This window comes from Rhinolophus hipposideros (assembly GCF_964194185.1).
Source record: "Rhinolophus hipposideros genome assembly, chromosome: 20".
Lineage (NCBI taxonomy): Eukaryota > Metazoa > Chordata > Mammalia > Chiroptera > Rhinolophidae > Rhinolophus > Rhinolophus hipposideros.
This window is the reverse complement of record NC_138066.1, coordinates 31901028-31919022: the sequence shown is the minus strand read 5'-3', so window position 1 is coordinate 31919022 and position 17995 is coordinate 31901028. Positions and strand designations below refer to the sequence as shown.

At 54.4% G+C, this 17995-nt stretch overlaps 1 protein-coding gene across 2 annotated transcripts; it reads left to right on the top strand.

The window, feature by feature from the left end:
* The first annotated feature begins 1655 nt into the window (after positions 1-1655).
* PDK2 (pyruvate dehydrogenase kinase 2) lies at positions 1656-17756 on the top strand. 2 transcript variants are annotated; one of them, XM_081028381.1, is made up of 11 exons: positions 1656-1909; positions 3646-3787; positions 10700-10771; positions 11169-11353; positions 11606-11695; positions 11872-11949; positions 14870-14946; positions 15039-15137; positions 15290-15397; positions 16005-16118; positions 16690-17756. In XM_081028381.1, the coding sequence occupies exons 1-11, from the start codon at positions 1792-1794 to the stop codon at positions 16828-16830; spliced, it is 1224 nt and encodes a 407-aa protein (XP_080884507.1). In that variant the 5' UTR covers positions 1656-1791; the 3' UTR covers positions 16831-17756. The 2 variants fall into 2 exon arrangements, with proteins under 2 accessions (XP_080884507.1, XP_080884506.1); XM_081028380.1 differs by having other exon boundaries at positions 1667-1909; positions 14867-14946.
* Positions 17757-17995: the final 239 nt, after the last annotated feature.

The following is a 17995-nucleotide window of genomic DNA, read 5'->3' as shown; positions in this document are numbered from 1 at the left end:
ACCCACATGGAGCTTAAAGTCTAGTGGGGCAGACAGATGAGGCAGCAGACGATTACCACTCCGTGTATCGAGAGCTAAAATGGTGCTAAGCTCAGGAGGTCTAAGGAGCCCTTGGGGTGAGCCCATAACTCAGACCAGTAGGCTCAGTGACCTGAAGAATGGGAAGGTGAAGATGAGAAGAAAGAATGACCCAGGCAGAAAGACACCATTTGCAGTGGCTTGGAGATTGGGGGCTGGCTCAAGGCAGTAGAAATATGGCTGGGAGTTGAGCAGGGGAATGTGGAAAGATGAGGCTGGAGAGTTAGGCCAAAGCAGATCACGCGAGAACTCAAACGGTTCCAGTAAGAAGTGCAGAGCTATTTAAAGACTGTGAGCAAGGGAAGTGACAAGTTCAGATTTGCAGTGGAGAATGGTCCCTGAGCTTCAGTTTCCTCATCTATAAAACAGGCATAATAATAGCGCAATAGAGCTGTCTAGAGAATTGAATGAGAAAATGAATGCAAACAGTGCCTGGCCCATAGGTGATTATTCATTCAGCTAAGAGTCCCTTCTATTGTGAAGCCTTACGCACAGCTCCCTCTTGGCTATAATCATATTCTGTTACAACTATTTAATTATTTACTCATGAAGCTATCTCCGAAACTGAGAAATGAAATAATCGAGGGAAAAGACCATGTCTTAATCCTGTCTGTTTTCTGTTCCCAGCCCAAAGACTAGCGCATATTAGGCACTTGGCAAGTATAGGCCAAGGACTGAACAATGAAAAGAGCAAAAACACCAAAGGGGCCGGTGGGGGGGTGGATGGCAGGGGGGGGGTGAGGCAGGATTTACCACGTCCCAGCAAGAGGGCGCGCTAGTTCCCACCAGAGAGCAGAGAGCGGGGCTGCTGCGGAAGGGAGGGCTTCCAGGCCCCCAGCACGAGTCACCTCCTAGGACCTTTCTCCGGGGAAGCCCAGTGCGGAGAAGGTTGCGTTCTCAGGTCAAGCGAGCTAGAGAGTAAAATAAAAGTGTTTTGAAAACTGCACTCGTAGCCCTGATAGTAGGGGCTGCCTTCACCCCTGCTAGGCGTTGTGGTTTTGACGATGGGTGTTTTTCAACTGGAAAAAAGCCTGAGCTACTTGGATCCCTTTGGAAGTGGGAGGGCTGGACGTCTATAAGAGGGATTGATTATAGGGGTTTACATCCTGATCCCGAAGTTTGCAAATATTCAGTCACTGTCATCCGGACTGGGAACCCCCTGTGGGAGAGCAGGTAGGGATCAGCACAGGTGACACAGGCCCCTCGGGGAGCACAGGAATTCGTTGAGAGCTACTCGGACAATTTCAGGGAAGGCAAGTGACCGAGTTTCGGGAAGGGAGCGGGGAAAGGAAGAAGTGGAAAAGGAGGAGGAATAACGGGCCTTTGGGAGGGACGGATCAACCCGGATTGGGCCCGAAGGGGAACCGGACGGAGCGAGCCGAGTCGCGGGAGGAGGAGGGAGCTCTCCGCCCCGCTGGGCGAAAACAACACGCCGCCCCAAGAGGACAGGGGTTAAAGGGGAGGGCGGGGGGGGCGGGGAAAGCCACGTGCCGGGGCTGGAGGCTATTGGTTGTCCTGGAGTTGTTTGTCAGCGGCGATTGGCCACGTCGAGGCGCCGCCTCCAGCCGATTGGCCGGGGCTTGGAGGACGGCCAGGGCTAGGGAGGGGCGGAGGCGGCGGAACCGCGACACTGGGCCTGGCTGGGCGGAGCCGAGCTCGAGAACTACCCGCGCCCGGAACCGGAGTCCGAACCCGAGCCACGGTACCGCCGCCATGCGCTGGGTCCGCGCGCTGCTGAAGAATGCGTCCCTGGCAGGGGCGCCCAAGTACATCGAGCACTTCAGCAAGTTCTCCCCGTCCCCGCTGTCCATGAAGCAGTTTCTAGACTTCGGTACGGAGTGGGCAAGGGCAGGTGGCCACGGGGACCCGCGGGGGCTTGGGTGGGGCGAGTGCACGGGTCCCGGCCAGGAAGGATGAACGCGGAGAAGACAGGCCCTGAGTGACAGGGAAGGGTTGCTTGGAGGGGTACTGGCAGGAAAGGGTTAACAGGGAGCCGGGCCTGAAAGGGTTATGGGTGCCCCGGCCCGAAGAGACTCTTGACTGGACTATTAATGGGAAATGTGGGGGCTGGGGCACTGAGAAGCAAGCGCCCAAGATGTCTTCCTGGGCTTTGTGAAGGGTCTTGGCGAGTCTTCCCGATATAAAGGGTTAGGTGACTCTAAGAGTGGGAGACAGAGAGGAAAGAGTGTGTGTGTGTGTGTGTGTTGCTGGTGAAAGTAACAAGGCAGTGTTGGGAGGCCAGCTGGGCACTAAGGGATCACTTGGGGAAGGAGCTCTTTCAGATGCCCACAGGAGAGAGGCCCTGACCAGGATCCCTACACTCAGTGCAGGAGTTGGCCCCAAGCTGTCCCAGTGGGCAAGGACACTTGAAGATCAAATCCCCTCCAGCCTGGCTGCCTGTCCCCAATTGAGCAGGGGCCCAGGGCAGCCTGATGGAATCAGGCTGTTTGTACCCAGCCTTGGCTGCCCCTGGACTCCTAGGCCAGGATCACCCACCACCAGTGTTCTCCGAGTGGCTCTGGAGGAGGAACAAGGCTGTGCCAATGTGGTGACTGAAATAAACATCATGTGGGCCCTGTCTGTCCACTCGGTATTTCCATGGTACCAGCTGGGGATTAGGAGAGGGTGCCCAGGGCTCCTAAGCGTTGAGGAGATAGTGCCTGGATCTGGTTACAGCTGCGTCACTGATGGGAGGGCGCAGGGAGGTGGCAGCCAGGGTGCAGAGCACATGTTCTGCTGGACTTGGCTGCCTGCCCCCTGCCCTATTTGAGCTGCCCCCATGGAGGAAAGCCTCCTGTGCCCACGTCCAGCCCCCAGCAGCTGTCCGGTCCAGACTGAACCCCAGTTACAGAAATATCACAGCTGGGAGGGGCTCACAGTAAAGTCTGGTCCACTTATAGTGCAGTGGGAGAAACTGAGACCTTTAGAAGGGTGGCGACATGTCCTGGATGACAGAGTCGGAAGCAGAACTTGGACTAGAACCTAGGTCTCCTGACTCTAGCTGTGGCCTCATTCAATCCTCTGCCCCCTCTGCATCTTGGAGCAAGGCCAAGGACCAAAGTATTTGGGTTACCATGCTTTGGCTCTGTGTGCCTCACAGGTGGGTGGGTATTAATGCAGGTGCAGCTCTACAATAGTCATCAAGACCAGCCTTGGCGAATATGGGCTGGGAGCCTGCAGGTGTGGTGGGCCAGGCCTGGGAAGGGATGGTTTTCCTAGGCTGCTCTGTCCATCTGGATCAACTTCCCAAAGGGAGTTGTCTGCTAGGAGGGAAAGAAAGAGGAAGTGAGGTAACAGGCCAGAGGCAGCTCCAGCAGGGCTTGGAAGTGGCCCTGCCCGCTGTGGTTGAAGGAGAGCAGGGTTCAGCTGGAGGTGAGGAGAGGCCCACAGGGTTAGGCAGGGTGGTGGAGAGGCTGGAACACCTCAGGGTATTAGGAGAGCTGCCTGCTGTGTCACGTCTCTGAACCCTCAGGAAATGAAGGATTTCATCAAGCTGACCCCTGAGCTGTCCTCCAGCTCCAATGGTCAATGGCTCTGTGGGCTCACCTGAGCACTCTGTCCCACCAGGGTCCAGCAATGCCTGTGAGAAAACCTCGTTCACCTTCCTCAGGCAGGAGCTGCCTGTGCGCCTGGCCAACATCATGAAAGAGATCAACCTGCTTCCTGACCGGGTGCTGAGCACACCCTCGGTGCAGCTGGTACAGAGCTGGTGAGACCCCCCGCACCTCCCACTTCATCACCTGGTGCTCTGGGCTCAGAGATGGAGTCTCCACACTCCCAGAAGCCTTGAGCGAGGTGGGGACAGAGGGGAGGCACAGGGACTCCGGGAGGCTGGGGAGTGGCCCAACGATAAGCAGAATGCCAGGCCAGAGCAGGGACTAAGACCAAGCTCTTAGCCTCTGTGTCTGTGGAATAGCTCTGTGCTTACCACCCTCCTTTCTCTGGAAACCCCTGATCCACCTAGGAAATCATTTTTCCAGCCAAAACCCCACATCAGGCTCATGTCAGCATTCACTCCCCGCCCTGGTCCGGAAAACGTTGCACCTAAGGGATAATATTTACCTGGGGCCACTTTGTAGATACAGAAACAGGAAGAAGCAAATTTTCATGTAATCTGAGCTACAAGTCAAACTGGATGTCAGAAAACACTCAAATAGACATAGGACCTACCTCCAAAGAGCTCTGGAGGGCAAAGACCAAAAGTTTATTGCACAGAGCAGCAGTAGCAGAGGAACATCCACTCATGCTCACTACAGAACTCTGTCCAGGGTTAAGTAACTAGGTGACATTAGCCCATAGCCAGTTACATGTAGAATAAAAAAGTTTCCTCTCTAACTGGGCGTGTAAGTGGACAGTCATGGTTGGTCCTCAGTGGCACCTGTGTGGAAATCTTTTGTCAGTTCTGGCTTTGGTGGGTGTGATCTGGCTGTGGTTTCCTTTTGGATTCAGGAGCACGAGAGACTGAGCCAGGATCCCTCAGTCTCGGGTAGGGGTGGAGGGTGTGGGGGACGGAGAAAAGAGGGCCAACTAAGCGCTCTGTAGATAGTGGTAGGAGCAGTGAGCTGCTGAAGAGTTAGTTTTATTTCAATTAATCAAAATATTATTTAAAAATAACAGGGATTGGGGTCTTTTGTCCTCGTTGCGGAAGTGTAATGTGTTCACTTTGACATTTGGAAAACGCAGAAAAGTAGGTAGAAGAGAAGGCCAACTACTGCCCTCATCATAACCAGACACTGTTAAGTCCTGATAAGGTTTTGTTGATGCCCTTCCAGCATTTTTTCTATGCATGGACCTGCATATGCGTGACTTATGCAAATTAAATGAGATATAGGAAGGAAAGTGCCAGGCACATAGTGTACAGCCAATGTTAGTTGAATCAGAAAGTTGTGTGGAAGTTGAAATGGATTCAGAGGAGGTGATGTGTCACTGGGCCTAGACTTAGAAAGAAGGGAAAGACATTTCAGGCGAAAGCAACTTCTCCTGCAAAGGTGTGGAGGCAGGAAAGCAGCTGGCTGGTGCATCCGAGAACTTACTTTGTGGATATACTCCTGTTAGTGATAGCTGCGAAGGGATGGGAGGACAGAGATGGTTTTCATGTAACCCAACCAGGTCACTCCTCGCTGACCCTGTTCCTCACAGGTCCAAGACCAAATGCTGAGCTCACCAGCACTTCCTGCCATGGGGCAGTGTGGAAGTTGTGGGGCAGAGACAGAAGCTGCCCTCTGTTCTCCCTACTCCTCCTCTGGCTCTGTCTGGCTGATTGACTTGGCTCCGTCCCCAGCTGGTCCCAGACTCCAGGCCATGGCTTCTCAGGCCCCTCCCTGGACACTGTGTTCTCAGAAGAGCCAGGGGATTACAGGGAGTGTGGGGCAGGGAGCTGCTGAACTGCCCATGACACCCTTGAGTCCTCTCACAGCCCCTTCCTGAAAATCAGTTACACATGTCAGGGCTTAGCCTTATTTACTCTTTCTTCTGAGTAATGTCAACGAACAGCAGGAGGGAGGGAAGTTAGACAAGAGAGAACACTTCTCAGTGGATGATTCCGCGTAGAGGCGAGCAGGCAAAGGGATTGCGGGAGTGTCTGACACACTGAAGCGACAGCCTGCTGAGATTGTTTCCAAAATGGGCATCAGCTGCACCAAGAGAGATTAAGCTCTGAGGGAAGGAAGGGCTTTCTGACAGGGTGAGGTGGCTTTCTTGAGAGGGTGCAGATCTCCTTCTCCAGGAGAACCCCCTGCCAGCTTGGATGACAGAGGCAGTTGAGGTGGGCAGAGTTTGCATGAGAGGAGGGGGACAACCTACCAGGGACCCTGGCAAGAGGGCCACTAGCCTCCAAGTCTGATGAGTCAGGAACAAAACCTCCCCTTTGGAAAATGGAAGAGTCCTGCACAAATGCTCCTAGTAGTGGTGGTGGTAATAGTTAATATGTGGCAATGGAGTTTCTACTTTGCTGGGGAGAGGTGCTAGGCAGGAATCACAGTGAGCAAATGGAGAATTCCTGGTTCTAAGTAAACTTAATAAACTATTTCAACTGGCCAGACTTGATGCAGTGGGACCCTGTTTGGGAAGTAACTGGAAGGTGGTAGAAAGCCCTGGGTGTGGCACCAGCTTGACTTTGAAGCTTGGCTTTGCTGCTTGCCAGACACTTAATCTTTGGCAAACCACATGTCCTCTGAGCCTCGGTTTCCTCATCTGTAAAGTGGGGGTCCATGCTGTTTCTAAGGGTAAAATGTCTCTGCTAGATGTGAAAATGTGGGGAACTCTATAAACACAGGATGTCCTGAGCTGCTGGGCCATGACAGCTCCAGGCCAAAGGTGGTGTGGTTATGACAGAGGGCCCCTTAGACACGATAGTAATAACATTGATGACGATAACAAAAGCAAACGTGGACCGCGTGCTGTCCATCAGGAACTGTTCTCAGTGTATCCACGTATTAGTTATTTAACTTTCATAACAATCTTAGGAAGTCGGCCTGGTTATGGTCCCCATTTTATAGATGAGAATGAGGTTCAGAGAGAAGTGAAGAACCTTGTCTGAGGTCACTCAGGTAGTCAGTAGTAGAGCTGGGATTCCAGCCCAGGCTGTATGGCCTAGAGGCTACATTCTTGAAGGGAAAGGCAGAGTGCTACGTTCTGGGCCAGTGACCTGGAGTGAGAGATTTCACATTGCAAGTCAGTGGGAAAGTGGGATTCGCGTTACGGACTTTTGTCTGATGGCTAGTGTTGCTGGAGCATGGATGGGGTATCCTTGACTCCTCCCAGGAGAAGTCACCTCCTTGAGGGAGGGTGTGGAGTCGGTGTTGATGTGCTTCCAGAAAATGGGGTGGTTAAGGGGAGTTATAAAGTAGAATCCAATGACAGTGAGTCACTCCTGTCACTAGGAGCCTTTGCATGGGTTGTAGAGAGGCCATATGGAGCACCTCAGGAGCCTCCCTTGCCTGTCAGCAAGGTGTATGAACTCCAAACCCCACCTAGGAGGCCCCCCCAACCCCACCCCACAGGAACCAGCCCTTGTTTTTGAAAAGAATCACCGCCACCACCACCCAGGCTCCTGGCACCCCGGGTCTGCTCTGCCAGGCACGGCGCTGAGGCTCTACCCAAATCCTCCCATTGACTCCGTCAGCCATTGCTTATATAATCTGAGTAGAAACTAGTGACCTGCATCATCTCCTCTGAATGCCACCTGCTGTGAACCCTATTTTATAGACGGAGACCTGAGCTGCTCGGTGCCCTCTTCAGGGCACAGCCAGCAACGGGACCCAAGTCTGCCTGGCTCAGGGCCCACACCCACCAACCCTCTGCAGGGGGGCTTCTAGATAGGACACATCTGTCACCTCTCCCCTCCTCACCCAGTGACCACCTTCTTCACATTCCTTGTCCCCAACAGCTGTGACACTAGTGCATGGTGCACGGCCACAGGCACACAGACTTACACACGCTCCTCCACTCGCTCAGCGCTCCCTCCTGCTCCCACACAAGCCGCTGTGCACCTGCCCCTCACTGCGTGCTCATTCCAATATTATTCCTACACACTCTCTCTCCCCGCCCCCTCCACACACACGAGCACACACACGTGCACACGCATGCGCACACTCCCTCCTCCTCCTCCTGAATTCCACCCTCCTGTCTCCCAAATGCTGGGCACTGGACTGGCTAGAAAGCCCCAGAAGGCAGGGTGTGAAACTTCCACATTACCTTGGAGGGGGACGACAGTCCAGATCTCACCAAGGGGGTCTCGGGTGGCCTTGTTTGCTGCTGAGGTTGGTAGGCCCAGCCCTGCCTAGGCATTATGTTGGGCCCCTGCCTGCTCTGCCTGCTGAGGGTGCGTAAACCTGGAAGGGATGCGTCTGTCCTTGCACCACTGCTTTCAGCCCCCCTGTGTCAAAGCCCAGTTCTTTCTCCAGCCCTCAGCAGTGTGCAGCCCAGGAGCCAGCATGGCTCCAGCCCCAGTGTCTCTCCTTTTAGGATCAAGGTCTGGCCCAAGGGTGAGATCTGGTGTGTCAGATCGCTGGGGGGCTTCAGGCCAAGGCTGGGGGCCCCTGGGAAAACCCTTCTCATCCTCTGTTCTCCCTTCCAAGAATACGCAGGACCACTCCCCTGTGAGGGAGGCAGGCCAGAATTCTACACCCTGCTTCACAGTCCAGGAGACTGAATCCTGAGGTTGGCAGTTCTGCCCATACCTGGGCCGACAGGTGTGTGCCCAGTGCCCATTGCCAGTTCATCCGGCTGCCCTTTGCTGGATTCCTTGGCCATGCGACCAGGCCCTGTTTCTGCCCTCTAGGGTTCATTAGGCAGCCATGGAGGGGCAGTGCTAGTGACCAGAGCACTCCCCCTACCCTTGGGCACGAGGACTCTTGACTCGTCACCCCCACCACGAGAGAGAATCACCGCCCGGCAGGTTAACTTCCTCATCTGTAAAATGGGGCCAGCAGCAGCACCCACCTCACAGGGCAATGGTGGAGGTTAAAGTGGGCAAGCAGGTAAGCACAGAGCAGAGCCCTGGCGCAAGGTCGGTGCCCAGTAAATGCTGGCTGCCATCACCACTGGCATCAGCAGCTCCACTGTTAGGACCAGTGGAGATGGTGAGCAGTTGGCCATGTGGTGTAGACTTGGCATCAGAAAGACCTGGGGCATGTCCCCTGCCCTCTCTGAGCTGGTTTCCTTGTCTGTGAAATGGGGGAAATACTGCAGGTCCTCAAAAACCTTGTTTCATTCAGTATCATTTCATTATAATGCTGATGAGATGCTGTAAGAACTTAAACTCGTGGCTACACCAGTTAGTCTGTGGTAAAATTGGTTTCTCTGCAGTCATTTTGCTTACAGTCACAGCACCTATAACTGTAACCTATGACAGTGACAAGGGAGGACTTACTGTACTGCATGCTCAGAAAGGCGGGGAGATGAGAGCCTGTGTAGACGCGGAGCACAGGTGGGCACTAACGGCCACTGTAGGTGTCAGCTGTCGTTCTCCAGGAAGTCCAGGTGGGGCCTTAGGAGTGCCACTCCGATTGTCTGCTGGGGCTGCAGGGATGTGAGGAGGTGCTGGGGGGAAGCTGATTTCTTTTGCTCTCTGGGCTCCCCCCATCAGTGACTATGCTGCCTCCTGGGGGCGCTCTGCTGGGCCCTGGGAGGGAAGGCAGGCAGGGCACAGCCTCATTCCTGCCATTGGTGGCTGACCAGAGCACAATGGATTAAAACATGGTGTGATTCAGAGCCTATGCCCAGTACAACCAGGAGGAGAACGTCACGTGTTGCCGGGGATCCAGGATGCACTCAGCGGTTGACAGTGTTTGAACCATCATGACAAGAACAGCCATTTAGAGTGCTCACATGTGCTAGGCATGTGCCAATTATCACATTTAATCCTCACCAAAAACCAGTGATAGCAGTAGGTACAAAACCCACCCCTTTCCTTTTGTGGAAACTGAGGCCAGAGAGATTCCATGATTTGCCCAGGGCCACACAGCTCAAGATGGAAAAGCTGGGACTGGGACCTGGCAGAGCTATCTCCAGAGCTAGTTTTCTTAACCTCTTCTCTCCTGTCTGAAGCAAGCGAAGGAAGGGCCTTTTCTAGAGAGACTGTTAGGTCCCAGGGGCCCTCCCTGCTCAGGGCTCTCTGCAGCCCCTCTTTCCTGCTGGCTGGAAGTATTTCTGTCAGAGAGGCTCAGCTCTCTGGCCTTCCTCAGAACAAGCTGTGAGCTGAGCATATAGACAAGGAAACTGTGAGTGTTCTGGCTCGGGGGCAGGGGACAGTGGCTCCAAGTTGGTACCACCTGCTGTCACAGGTAGGCCTGACTCCCTTGCAGAAGGTAGCCCCCTGCTGTCCTTGAGTTCAGGGTCTCCCAGTGCTCCCTTTGGTTACCTAGCTCTTTTTTAGGTCCTGGGGAAACTCCTGACTAGGCCTGCAGATGGAGAGGCAGCAGGATGTTGGCCCTGCCCGCTGGGCCCTTTGGGGGAGAGTGAGCTCTTGGGCTTGTCAGAGCTGGGTCTGCCCACCCCACCCCCAGGTCCTTCCCACCCCCCATGGAATCCAGTTCCCTAGACAGATTGCACAGCTCTTGGTGCCCAGCTCAGACCTGCTCAGCCCAGAGGCGGGGGTATGAGGCTGTCATCCTCCTCACTGAGCCCCCCCCTTTATGGGAGCCCTGGGCTGGCCACCCTGTCAGCGCTGCCCATGGCGTGCAGCAGCCTGCAGGACAGATAGTAAGATCTGTTTGCAGGATGGGGCTCAGGGACGTTGAGTGACTTACCCCAGCTTCCTCTCACTGCCGGCACTTGGTCAGGTCTCCCCGCCCCATCTGGGCCCTGTGGTAGTCTCCTAATCCTTGAGACACTGTGGATGGGGTGGTCCCCAAGGCCCTTCTAAGACTCCTATTTCAGGATTCCAAAGCAAAGGTGCTCTAAGGGGGACCAACACATGAGAGGTTTTCTTGCATAACTCACTGTATTGTCAGAGAGACTCACGTGCAGATAACACGGAGTGAGAATTCATGACGCAGCTTGTCAGCCGGCAAGCTCTGTGCGGTGCCCGCAGGCATCGGCCCACAGGAGCTGAGGCGGGTGGGAAGGGGACCCAGGCCGGAGCTGAGGCGATGTCCTCCCCCTTCTCCCTTGTGCACAGGTATGTCCAGAGTCTCCTAGACATCATGGTGTTCCTGGACAAGGACCCCGAAGACCAACGTACCCTGAGCCAGTGAGTGAGGGCCCTGGCTGGGGGCAGGAGGGCAGGTATAGGTGAGTGGCAGCTCCAGTCACAGACCCAGGGCCAGAAGTGCCAGCGGCATGGAAGAGATGACCCCTGTCCTCAGGGATACCCTGTCTGAGTGGGAGACAGCCCCTGTGCTCACCGCGCCCTGAGTCTGCTGGGGGATCCAGGCCCTGCCCCCGGGGAGCGCCTAGGCCTGTCAGGCGGGCAGTGGGAGAGTCCGGGCGGGCTTTGGGAGCGCAGGGAGAGTGCTGTGTGCCCATCGGAGGGTCCGGAAGGGCTGAGCGGGTGAGGACACTGTGGAGAGGAGGTCAGAGCACGGGAAGGTCTGAGAGTGTCCCCAGGGCTGCGCCCGGGCGGGGCCAGCATCAGTCTTCCCTCGCAGGTTCACTGAGGCCCTGGTCACCATTCGGAACCGCCACAACGACGTGGTGCCCACCATGGCGCAGGGCGTGCTCGAGTACAAGGACGCCTATGGCGACGACCCCGTGTCCAACCAGAACATCCAGTACTTCCTGGACCGCTTCTACCTCAGCCGCATCTCCATCCGCATGCTCATCAACCAGCACAGTGAGCCGGGCGGGCGCGCAATGGCAGCGGGAAATTCATCACGTTACCTCTTCCCCCAATGCAAAATGATGTGCCCTCTTTCACAAGTGTTCAGTGTAGTACTCGTAACTCATTGGAGGGGTTGAGGTTAGAGAAGAGGGTAGCAGGCTCAGAGGCGTCAGCAATAAGAGGTGGAGAGTGGGGAGCTCTGGGGAGGGGGAGAGCGGGGCAGGCTCTGTGGCCCTGCCAGCAGCACCCTCCTTCCTACCACAGCCCTGATCTTTGACGGCAGCACCAACCCAGCCCACCCCAAACACATTGGTAGCATTGACCCGAACTGCAGTGTCTCCGACGTGGTGAAAGGTAAGCCGTCCTCCCTGCACTTGGTAACCCCTCCAAGCTTACCTGGCCCGAGGGGGAACCATTTCCCGGTGCATGGGGGCCACGACCCCATGGGTTAAGTGTTGGTCAGGCCCAGTGTCAGTGCCAAGAGGACTGTCTGCTGGCTGGGCCACTGAATGGCGCCTCTGTTCTCTCAGATGCCTATGACATGGCCAAGCTCCTGTGTGACAAGTATTACATGGCCTCACCTGACCTGGAGATCCAGGAAATCAGTGGTGAGTGAACAGACCGCGCGCGCGCGCGCGCGCGCGCGTGTGTGTGTGTGTGTGTGTGTGTGTGTGTGTGTCAAGGCTGGGGACATGGGAGAGCATGGGGAGTTAGGAAATGAATTATAATCTGGACAAGGGAGAAGCAGAGCTTTTATTGCATTATTATTATTTATTTCTTCATTTGATAAATATTTATTGAGCAGTAGATACAGCAGGAAAAATCCCTGTTCTCATGGAGCTTACATTCTTGGTGCTGGGGAGGTTGAGAATGGGGCCTTCGACTAGTGAGCAAATAATAAACAAGATCCTTTCCGATCGTGAGAAGTGACGGGAAGGAAATACAATGGGGTAACATGACATGATGGAGAAGAGCAGAGGATGAGATGGGGTATCCGTTTGGCTGCCTTCCCAGAACCCAAATAACAGTGGCTTAGTTACGAGAGAGGTTCCCTCTCTGCAGCCCGGAGAAGGGGAAAGAGGATGTGGAAGGCAGGGCCCAGGAGTTGACTGAGCACATCTCTTCCCTAAGTCACCTGACTAGCCCAGCTGCAAGGAAGGCTGAGAATTTAGTCTCCAGCTGGACAGCCATGTGCCAGGTAAAAACGTTAAGGGACCCCCTGAAAGAAGGGCAGAATGGATCCAAGAGGACAGTGACAGGGGTCCTACTTGGGATAGGATGGTCAAGGACCAGAAGGAGCAGTATGGCGGGGCTGGGAGAGTGCAGGGCTGATGGGCTGGAGAGAGACAGGGGGGCATGCAAGGCCCCTGGGCCGTGGACAGGAGCTGGGATTTTGAGTGCACCAGGAGTCATTGGAGAGTTTGAAGCACCGGTGGTGACAGGATCTTACGACTTACATTCTAATGATATTTAGAGGTTAGAGAAGGCAGGAGAGGACACAGGAAGACCAGCTAGGAGGTCACTGCAGGAAGCCAGGCAAGGGGAGGAGAAGGCATCAGAGGTGAAAAGAAGGGGGTGGATTTGATAAATATCTTGGAGATAGAGATGTCAGGGCTTGCTGATGAGCCAGGGGGTACAGGAAAGAGGAAGATGAGGGGACTGGAAGTTACTCTACCCTCCCCATCCCCCACCTGCTCCTCAGCCATGCCCTGCCTGTGTTCCATGAACCTGAGGTTCTTGTACCTGGAAGTCACGCTGCCCACATCCTAATATTTCATTAAGGCCCAATTCAAGTGCAGCTCCTCCAAAAAGCCTTCCCAGACCTCCCAGACAAGACAGGCACCCACTTGCCCCAGGTATACCTCTGTATTGCACTGTTCGAAATACTTGGGGACAGAGACCAAAGGGCAGAGACAGGCTACTTTACTTCATTATCCTCAGGGTCCAACCCAGGGCTTGGCACACAGCTCTGGGTACAACACCTAATGCGACCGTCAGTTGTAGGTTTCTCTGTCTAGACTTGAATTTCCGAGAGGGTAAAGCTGTATTTTATTCATCTTTGTGTCCCCACTGCCCAGCACAGAGCCTGAGATTCCTTTATGCATTGATCCATTGCCCACGTATTGAGCCCCTGCTACCTACAAAGCTCTGTGCCAGGTCCCAGGCGAAAACACTTAGTCCCTAACGCCAAGAAACTGTCTAGGCCAGAGTGATTCTTGGGAAGCAGTGTGCTGATGTTAGAATCACCTGGGCAGTACCCCTCTCCGCACTGGGTAAAAAAGCTTTCCAGGGGATTCTGGTATCCAGATGAATGCTAGTAGGCTGGATATAGGATAGACGGTACCGTATTTTGCTGTGTATGATGTGTAGTTTTTGCCCAAATTTGTGAGGGAAAAATAAGGGTGCGCAGTATACATGGGTAGTACTAATTCCATGTCTCCCGGGGGTGCCAAAAAAATGTATTCACACTTTAAGCGATGTTATCTATGTATTACTTTCCGAAGTTGAATTATGTAGCAATGTGTAATATAACATTCACTCAAAAGATGGCGTTAATCAAATGAATGCTAGCATCGTTCATTGTATTACAATTTTAATACAGTTTTTTCCTTTCTTAAAATGTATATACATTTCTTTGGCACCCTCTGTATATAAATGTTTTTAATTCTTTTATTTATGCTTCTGAGTTAAAAGTGTAACTCTAGACATCAATAACAATATCCGTATGCAAAATAATACCCTGGAATACGATAATCGGTTTTGTTGAACTTCTGACAAACTTGCGACGACGAAGAGTTCTTGGCCTTCTATGATGCGTAAATGTCGTATATTTGTTACCAGTACATAAATGTCTTGTACCTTGTAGCTCTGTTCTTGTGTTTCGTAATTATTTGTTACATAAAATTTCTTGTACCATAATATGTTAAGAAATAAATGCTAAAATTCCTTTACAATACAAAAACAAGTACCTAAATGTAAACAAATAAACATTTGAATTAAAAAAAGGAAAGAGTTTTCCCTGAAAATTTAGGCCAAAGACATGAGTGTGCACTATACACGGGGACACATTATACATGACAAAATACGGTATTTGAATGGATGAACGATGGATAGATAAATGGTAGTTAATGGAAGGCTGGATCTGTACTCTGTGAATGAATAGATAGATGGTAAGGCTGTGTTTGAACAGATGCATAGATTGAAGGACAATGGGATGTTGGAATGAACAGTGGACAGAGGAATTGATAGATGTGGAATGGACATGACTGGTGAATGGGTGGGTACTGGATGGATGGATGGATGGATGGAAGGACAGACGGACATTGTATAATCGATGACTGCTATACGGATAGGTAGATGGTTGGATGGACACCGAATGAATGGGACGCGTGAATGCTGGGTGACTGGATCGGCAGATGGAGGGACAGTGGATGGTGGCTGAGTGCTGAGTGTCAGATGCTGGCGAATGAATGCTGAGTGGCAGCCTCCTGACAATGTCCTGATCACTGGTTTTGGCTTCCCCAGCAGCGTCCAACTCCACGCAGCCAATTCACATGGTTTATGTCCCCTCTCACCTCTACCACATGCTTTTTGAACTCTTCAAGGTGAGGAGGCTGGGGGATGGTCCTTTGTGGGGCGTGAGGGCCAATTAGGGCTAGGTCTCTCTCACTCCTCTCTTCCCTCCTTCCCTCCACAGAATGCCATGCGAGCAACTGTGGAAAGCCATGAATCCAGTCTCATTCTCCCCCCTATCAAGGTCATGGTGGCCTTGGGCGAGGAAGATCTGTCCATCAAAGTATGTGGCCTTAGACTTTGGGGGCCAGAGAGCAGTGGGGTGGGGGCTTCCCTTCTACCAGGATCCTGGAGGTGAAGACCAGGGGTGTCAAGGGGTGGGGGGGGGCTGGAAAACAGGTCTGCAGAGCCCCTGACATGTCCCATTTTCCCCAGATGAGTGACCGAGGCGGGGGTGTCCCCTTGAGGAAGATTGAGCGACTATTCAGCTACATGTACTCCACAGCACCTACCCCACAGCCTGGCACCGGGGGAACCCCGTTGGTGAGATGGCTTCATTCCAGCCCACCTCCGGCCTCCTAAAGGATGCTTGTGCTCTTTCCTTGTCAAATTGTCACTCGTCCCTATCTCTTGCTCCCTTATTTCCCGTGGCCCTCCATCCTTACGTGGCTGTGTGATGTCAGTCACTCTCCTGAGGCTGGGCCTCCCTGCTCCTCTCATCTCTCTCTGGCCAGCACCTCCCTGTCACCTTTCCTCTCCCCTCTATCCCCACAAAGTTACTACCTCTTCTGGCATCGTTCAACTCATCAACACTTCCCTGTCCATTCCCAGGGAGTAGGCAGTCCTGGGTTTGGGAAATGGACCCCGGGAGCTGCCCAGACCCCCTGGCTACCAAGGCCTAGCTCCTTTCCCAGGCCTGCTAACTCTTCCTGCCCCCACCGTGCCTTTCCTCCTCAGCTTTCCTCCCTCGCTCAGACTGGTGGCCCTCATCCCACAGCCCCCATCTTGCCTCAGAGACTTCCCTTTCTTGTGTCCCCGCCCACCCTCTCTGAGAACCCCCTGCATGGCCCCAGCTCAGCACTCCTCACGTAGCACGTTAATCACTGCAACACCAGCCTTCTCATCACACTCCCCTCCTGCCCACTTACAGGCTGGCTTCGGGTATGGGCTTCCCATTTCCCGCCTCTATGCCAAGTACTTCCAGGGGGACCTACAACTCTTCTCCATGGAAGGCTTTGGGACCGACGCTGTCATCTATCTCAAGGTGAGGGCCCCTGCCTGCACAGTCCTGCCGGGGGATTTGCTGACACGTCAGGCAGGATCGGCCTGCTGTGAGGTTTCTTTTTCATCCCTGCAATCCTTTCCCAATTCCAGACTGAGAATCAGAGCAAAGCTACAGTTCCCCAAGCCCCAGGTGCTCCCTACTTGGCAGGCAACTTGAGGAAGTCCATGACTAAGCCACCTGTTCTGGGGACCCTCGACCTGTTAGACACAGAAGGAAGGGGGTGCCATAGAGAATTTGTCATTCATCTCGGGGGAAGATGGAGGCCCAGAGTTGGTGACCTTGTTCAAGGTCATGGGGCCCAACCTCCTGGCTCTCCCTCCTGACCCTTTGAATGAGCAGGCTCCTTGAGTAGGTCGGAGCAAGACACAGGGACAGACCCTTGGAGGGTCTTCCTGGTCTGGGGTGATTGTCTCAGCCACTATCTGGCACCTGGCTGGGCTGACATGGGCCACAGTCAGTGGCCACCAGAGCCCACCTTGGAGCCAGGGTGGTTGCTGAGGAGTGGGCAAGGTGCAGGGCAGTGGGAGAAGCTGAGCCCGATACTCTGCAGGCCCTGTCCACGGACTCAGTGGAGCGCCTGCCCGTCTACAACAAGTCAGCGTGGCGCCACTACCAGACCATCCAGGAGGCCGGCGACTGGTGTGTGCCCAGCACGGAGCCCAAGAACACGTCCACGTACCGTGTCAGCTAGGGGCCACCACACTTGTCTGCACCCGGGAGGATGGACTGCTGTCCCTGGGACCGGCCACCATGGTGACCCTCCCCATCCACCCCAGGCGGGGGAGGCTCTCCCTGATGACCAGCTTCTGTCTCTGGAAATCATTGCAGTAACCAGTTTGCGCTGGCCCCTAAGTGCCGATCTCTGTCTCCTTGGAGACCCTTAGGTGGTCAGTCCCATGTCCAATCTCTGGGGGCGATGTCTGAGTATTGGGGGATGTCTCCACCCTGTTGGGGTGTCCCAGAGATACATTTCCATGGCAGTCCTCTTGGAGACCAGAGCTGCTGCTTTTCGGCCAGGGGTCCTGGGTCCCCCTCACTACCCTGTACAGCTTGGCTTGCCTTAGTCCCTTAACCCACCCAGGCACCCAGCCCTGGTCCCACGTCAGTGTTAGAAAGGGACTGGGTGCCCCCCAGATCTGGGTGGTGGGTAGAGAAAGGGGTTGTACCCTTGGACCCCTGATTGGGGACCTGGTCCTGCAGCCTCTCACACCACTCTGAGCTTCAGGTCAAGGTGGGGAGAGAGGGAGTTTTTCCCTGGAGCTCACCCCTAAAGCAGAGGAACCTGGGAGGACCCTGAGGTCAGCGCCCAGCCAGGTTGCTCGAAACCCCACAGGTGGCCCCAGCAATGTTCCGGCCGCCTCCCAAGTCCTTTCCCGCATGTCACACCTGCCAGCCTCTCACCTACACCACCTGCCTGAGCTCCAGGCCCCAATTCCCCCTGTGCCCGGACACGCTGCCGGGGCCGCCTTTCCCCTAGAACGCCGTGGACATAGCTAGTTTTAGAGCCCTGAATGCCCCCCCTTCCCCTTAGCACACAGGGGGTTAAAGTGGTGTGCTCCTCCCCGTGGCTGTGATGGTGACAGTGACATCCACAGTAAAGAGGAGATCCAATGAGAATTCAGCGTGGCTGCTTTCCTGCGGGGAGGGGAGGGAGATCGACACAACACGTACAGACCGAGGCAGGCAGGCTGCAGTCCCTGTGGCCGGCACACGCCTGCTCCGGACGCCAAGCCCAGCTAAGGGCATGACTCTGTACCACGAGTACGACAGCAGGCGTAGCCATCCTTTCAGAACCCTTGACCGCACAGTACCCGGTGCTGGATGTGTAACCGCACCACACTCGGGGCCCCTGACGC

Bases quoted from the DNA above. Each gene is read 5' to 3' on its own strand.
- PDK2 (XM_081028380.1), top strand. From the start codon at position 1,792: ATGCGCTGGGTCCGCGCGCTGCTGAAGAATGCGTCCCTGGCAGGGGCG. The intron at 3,788-10,699 runs GTGAGACCCCCC...CCTTGTGCACAG, and splicing joins GTGCAGCTGGTACAGAGCTG to GTATGTCCAGAGTCTCCTAG. The intron at 11,696-11,871 runs GTAAGCCGTCCT...CTGTTCTCTCAG, and splicing joins TGTCTCCGACGTGGTGAAAG to ATGCCTATGACATGGCCAAG.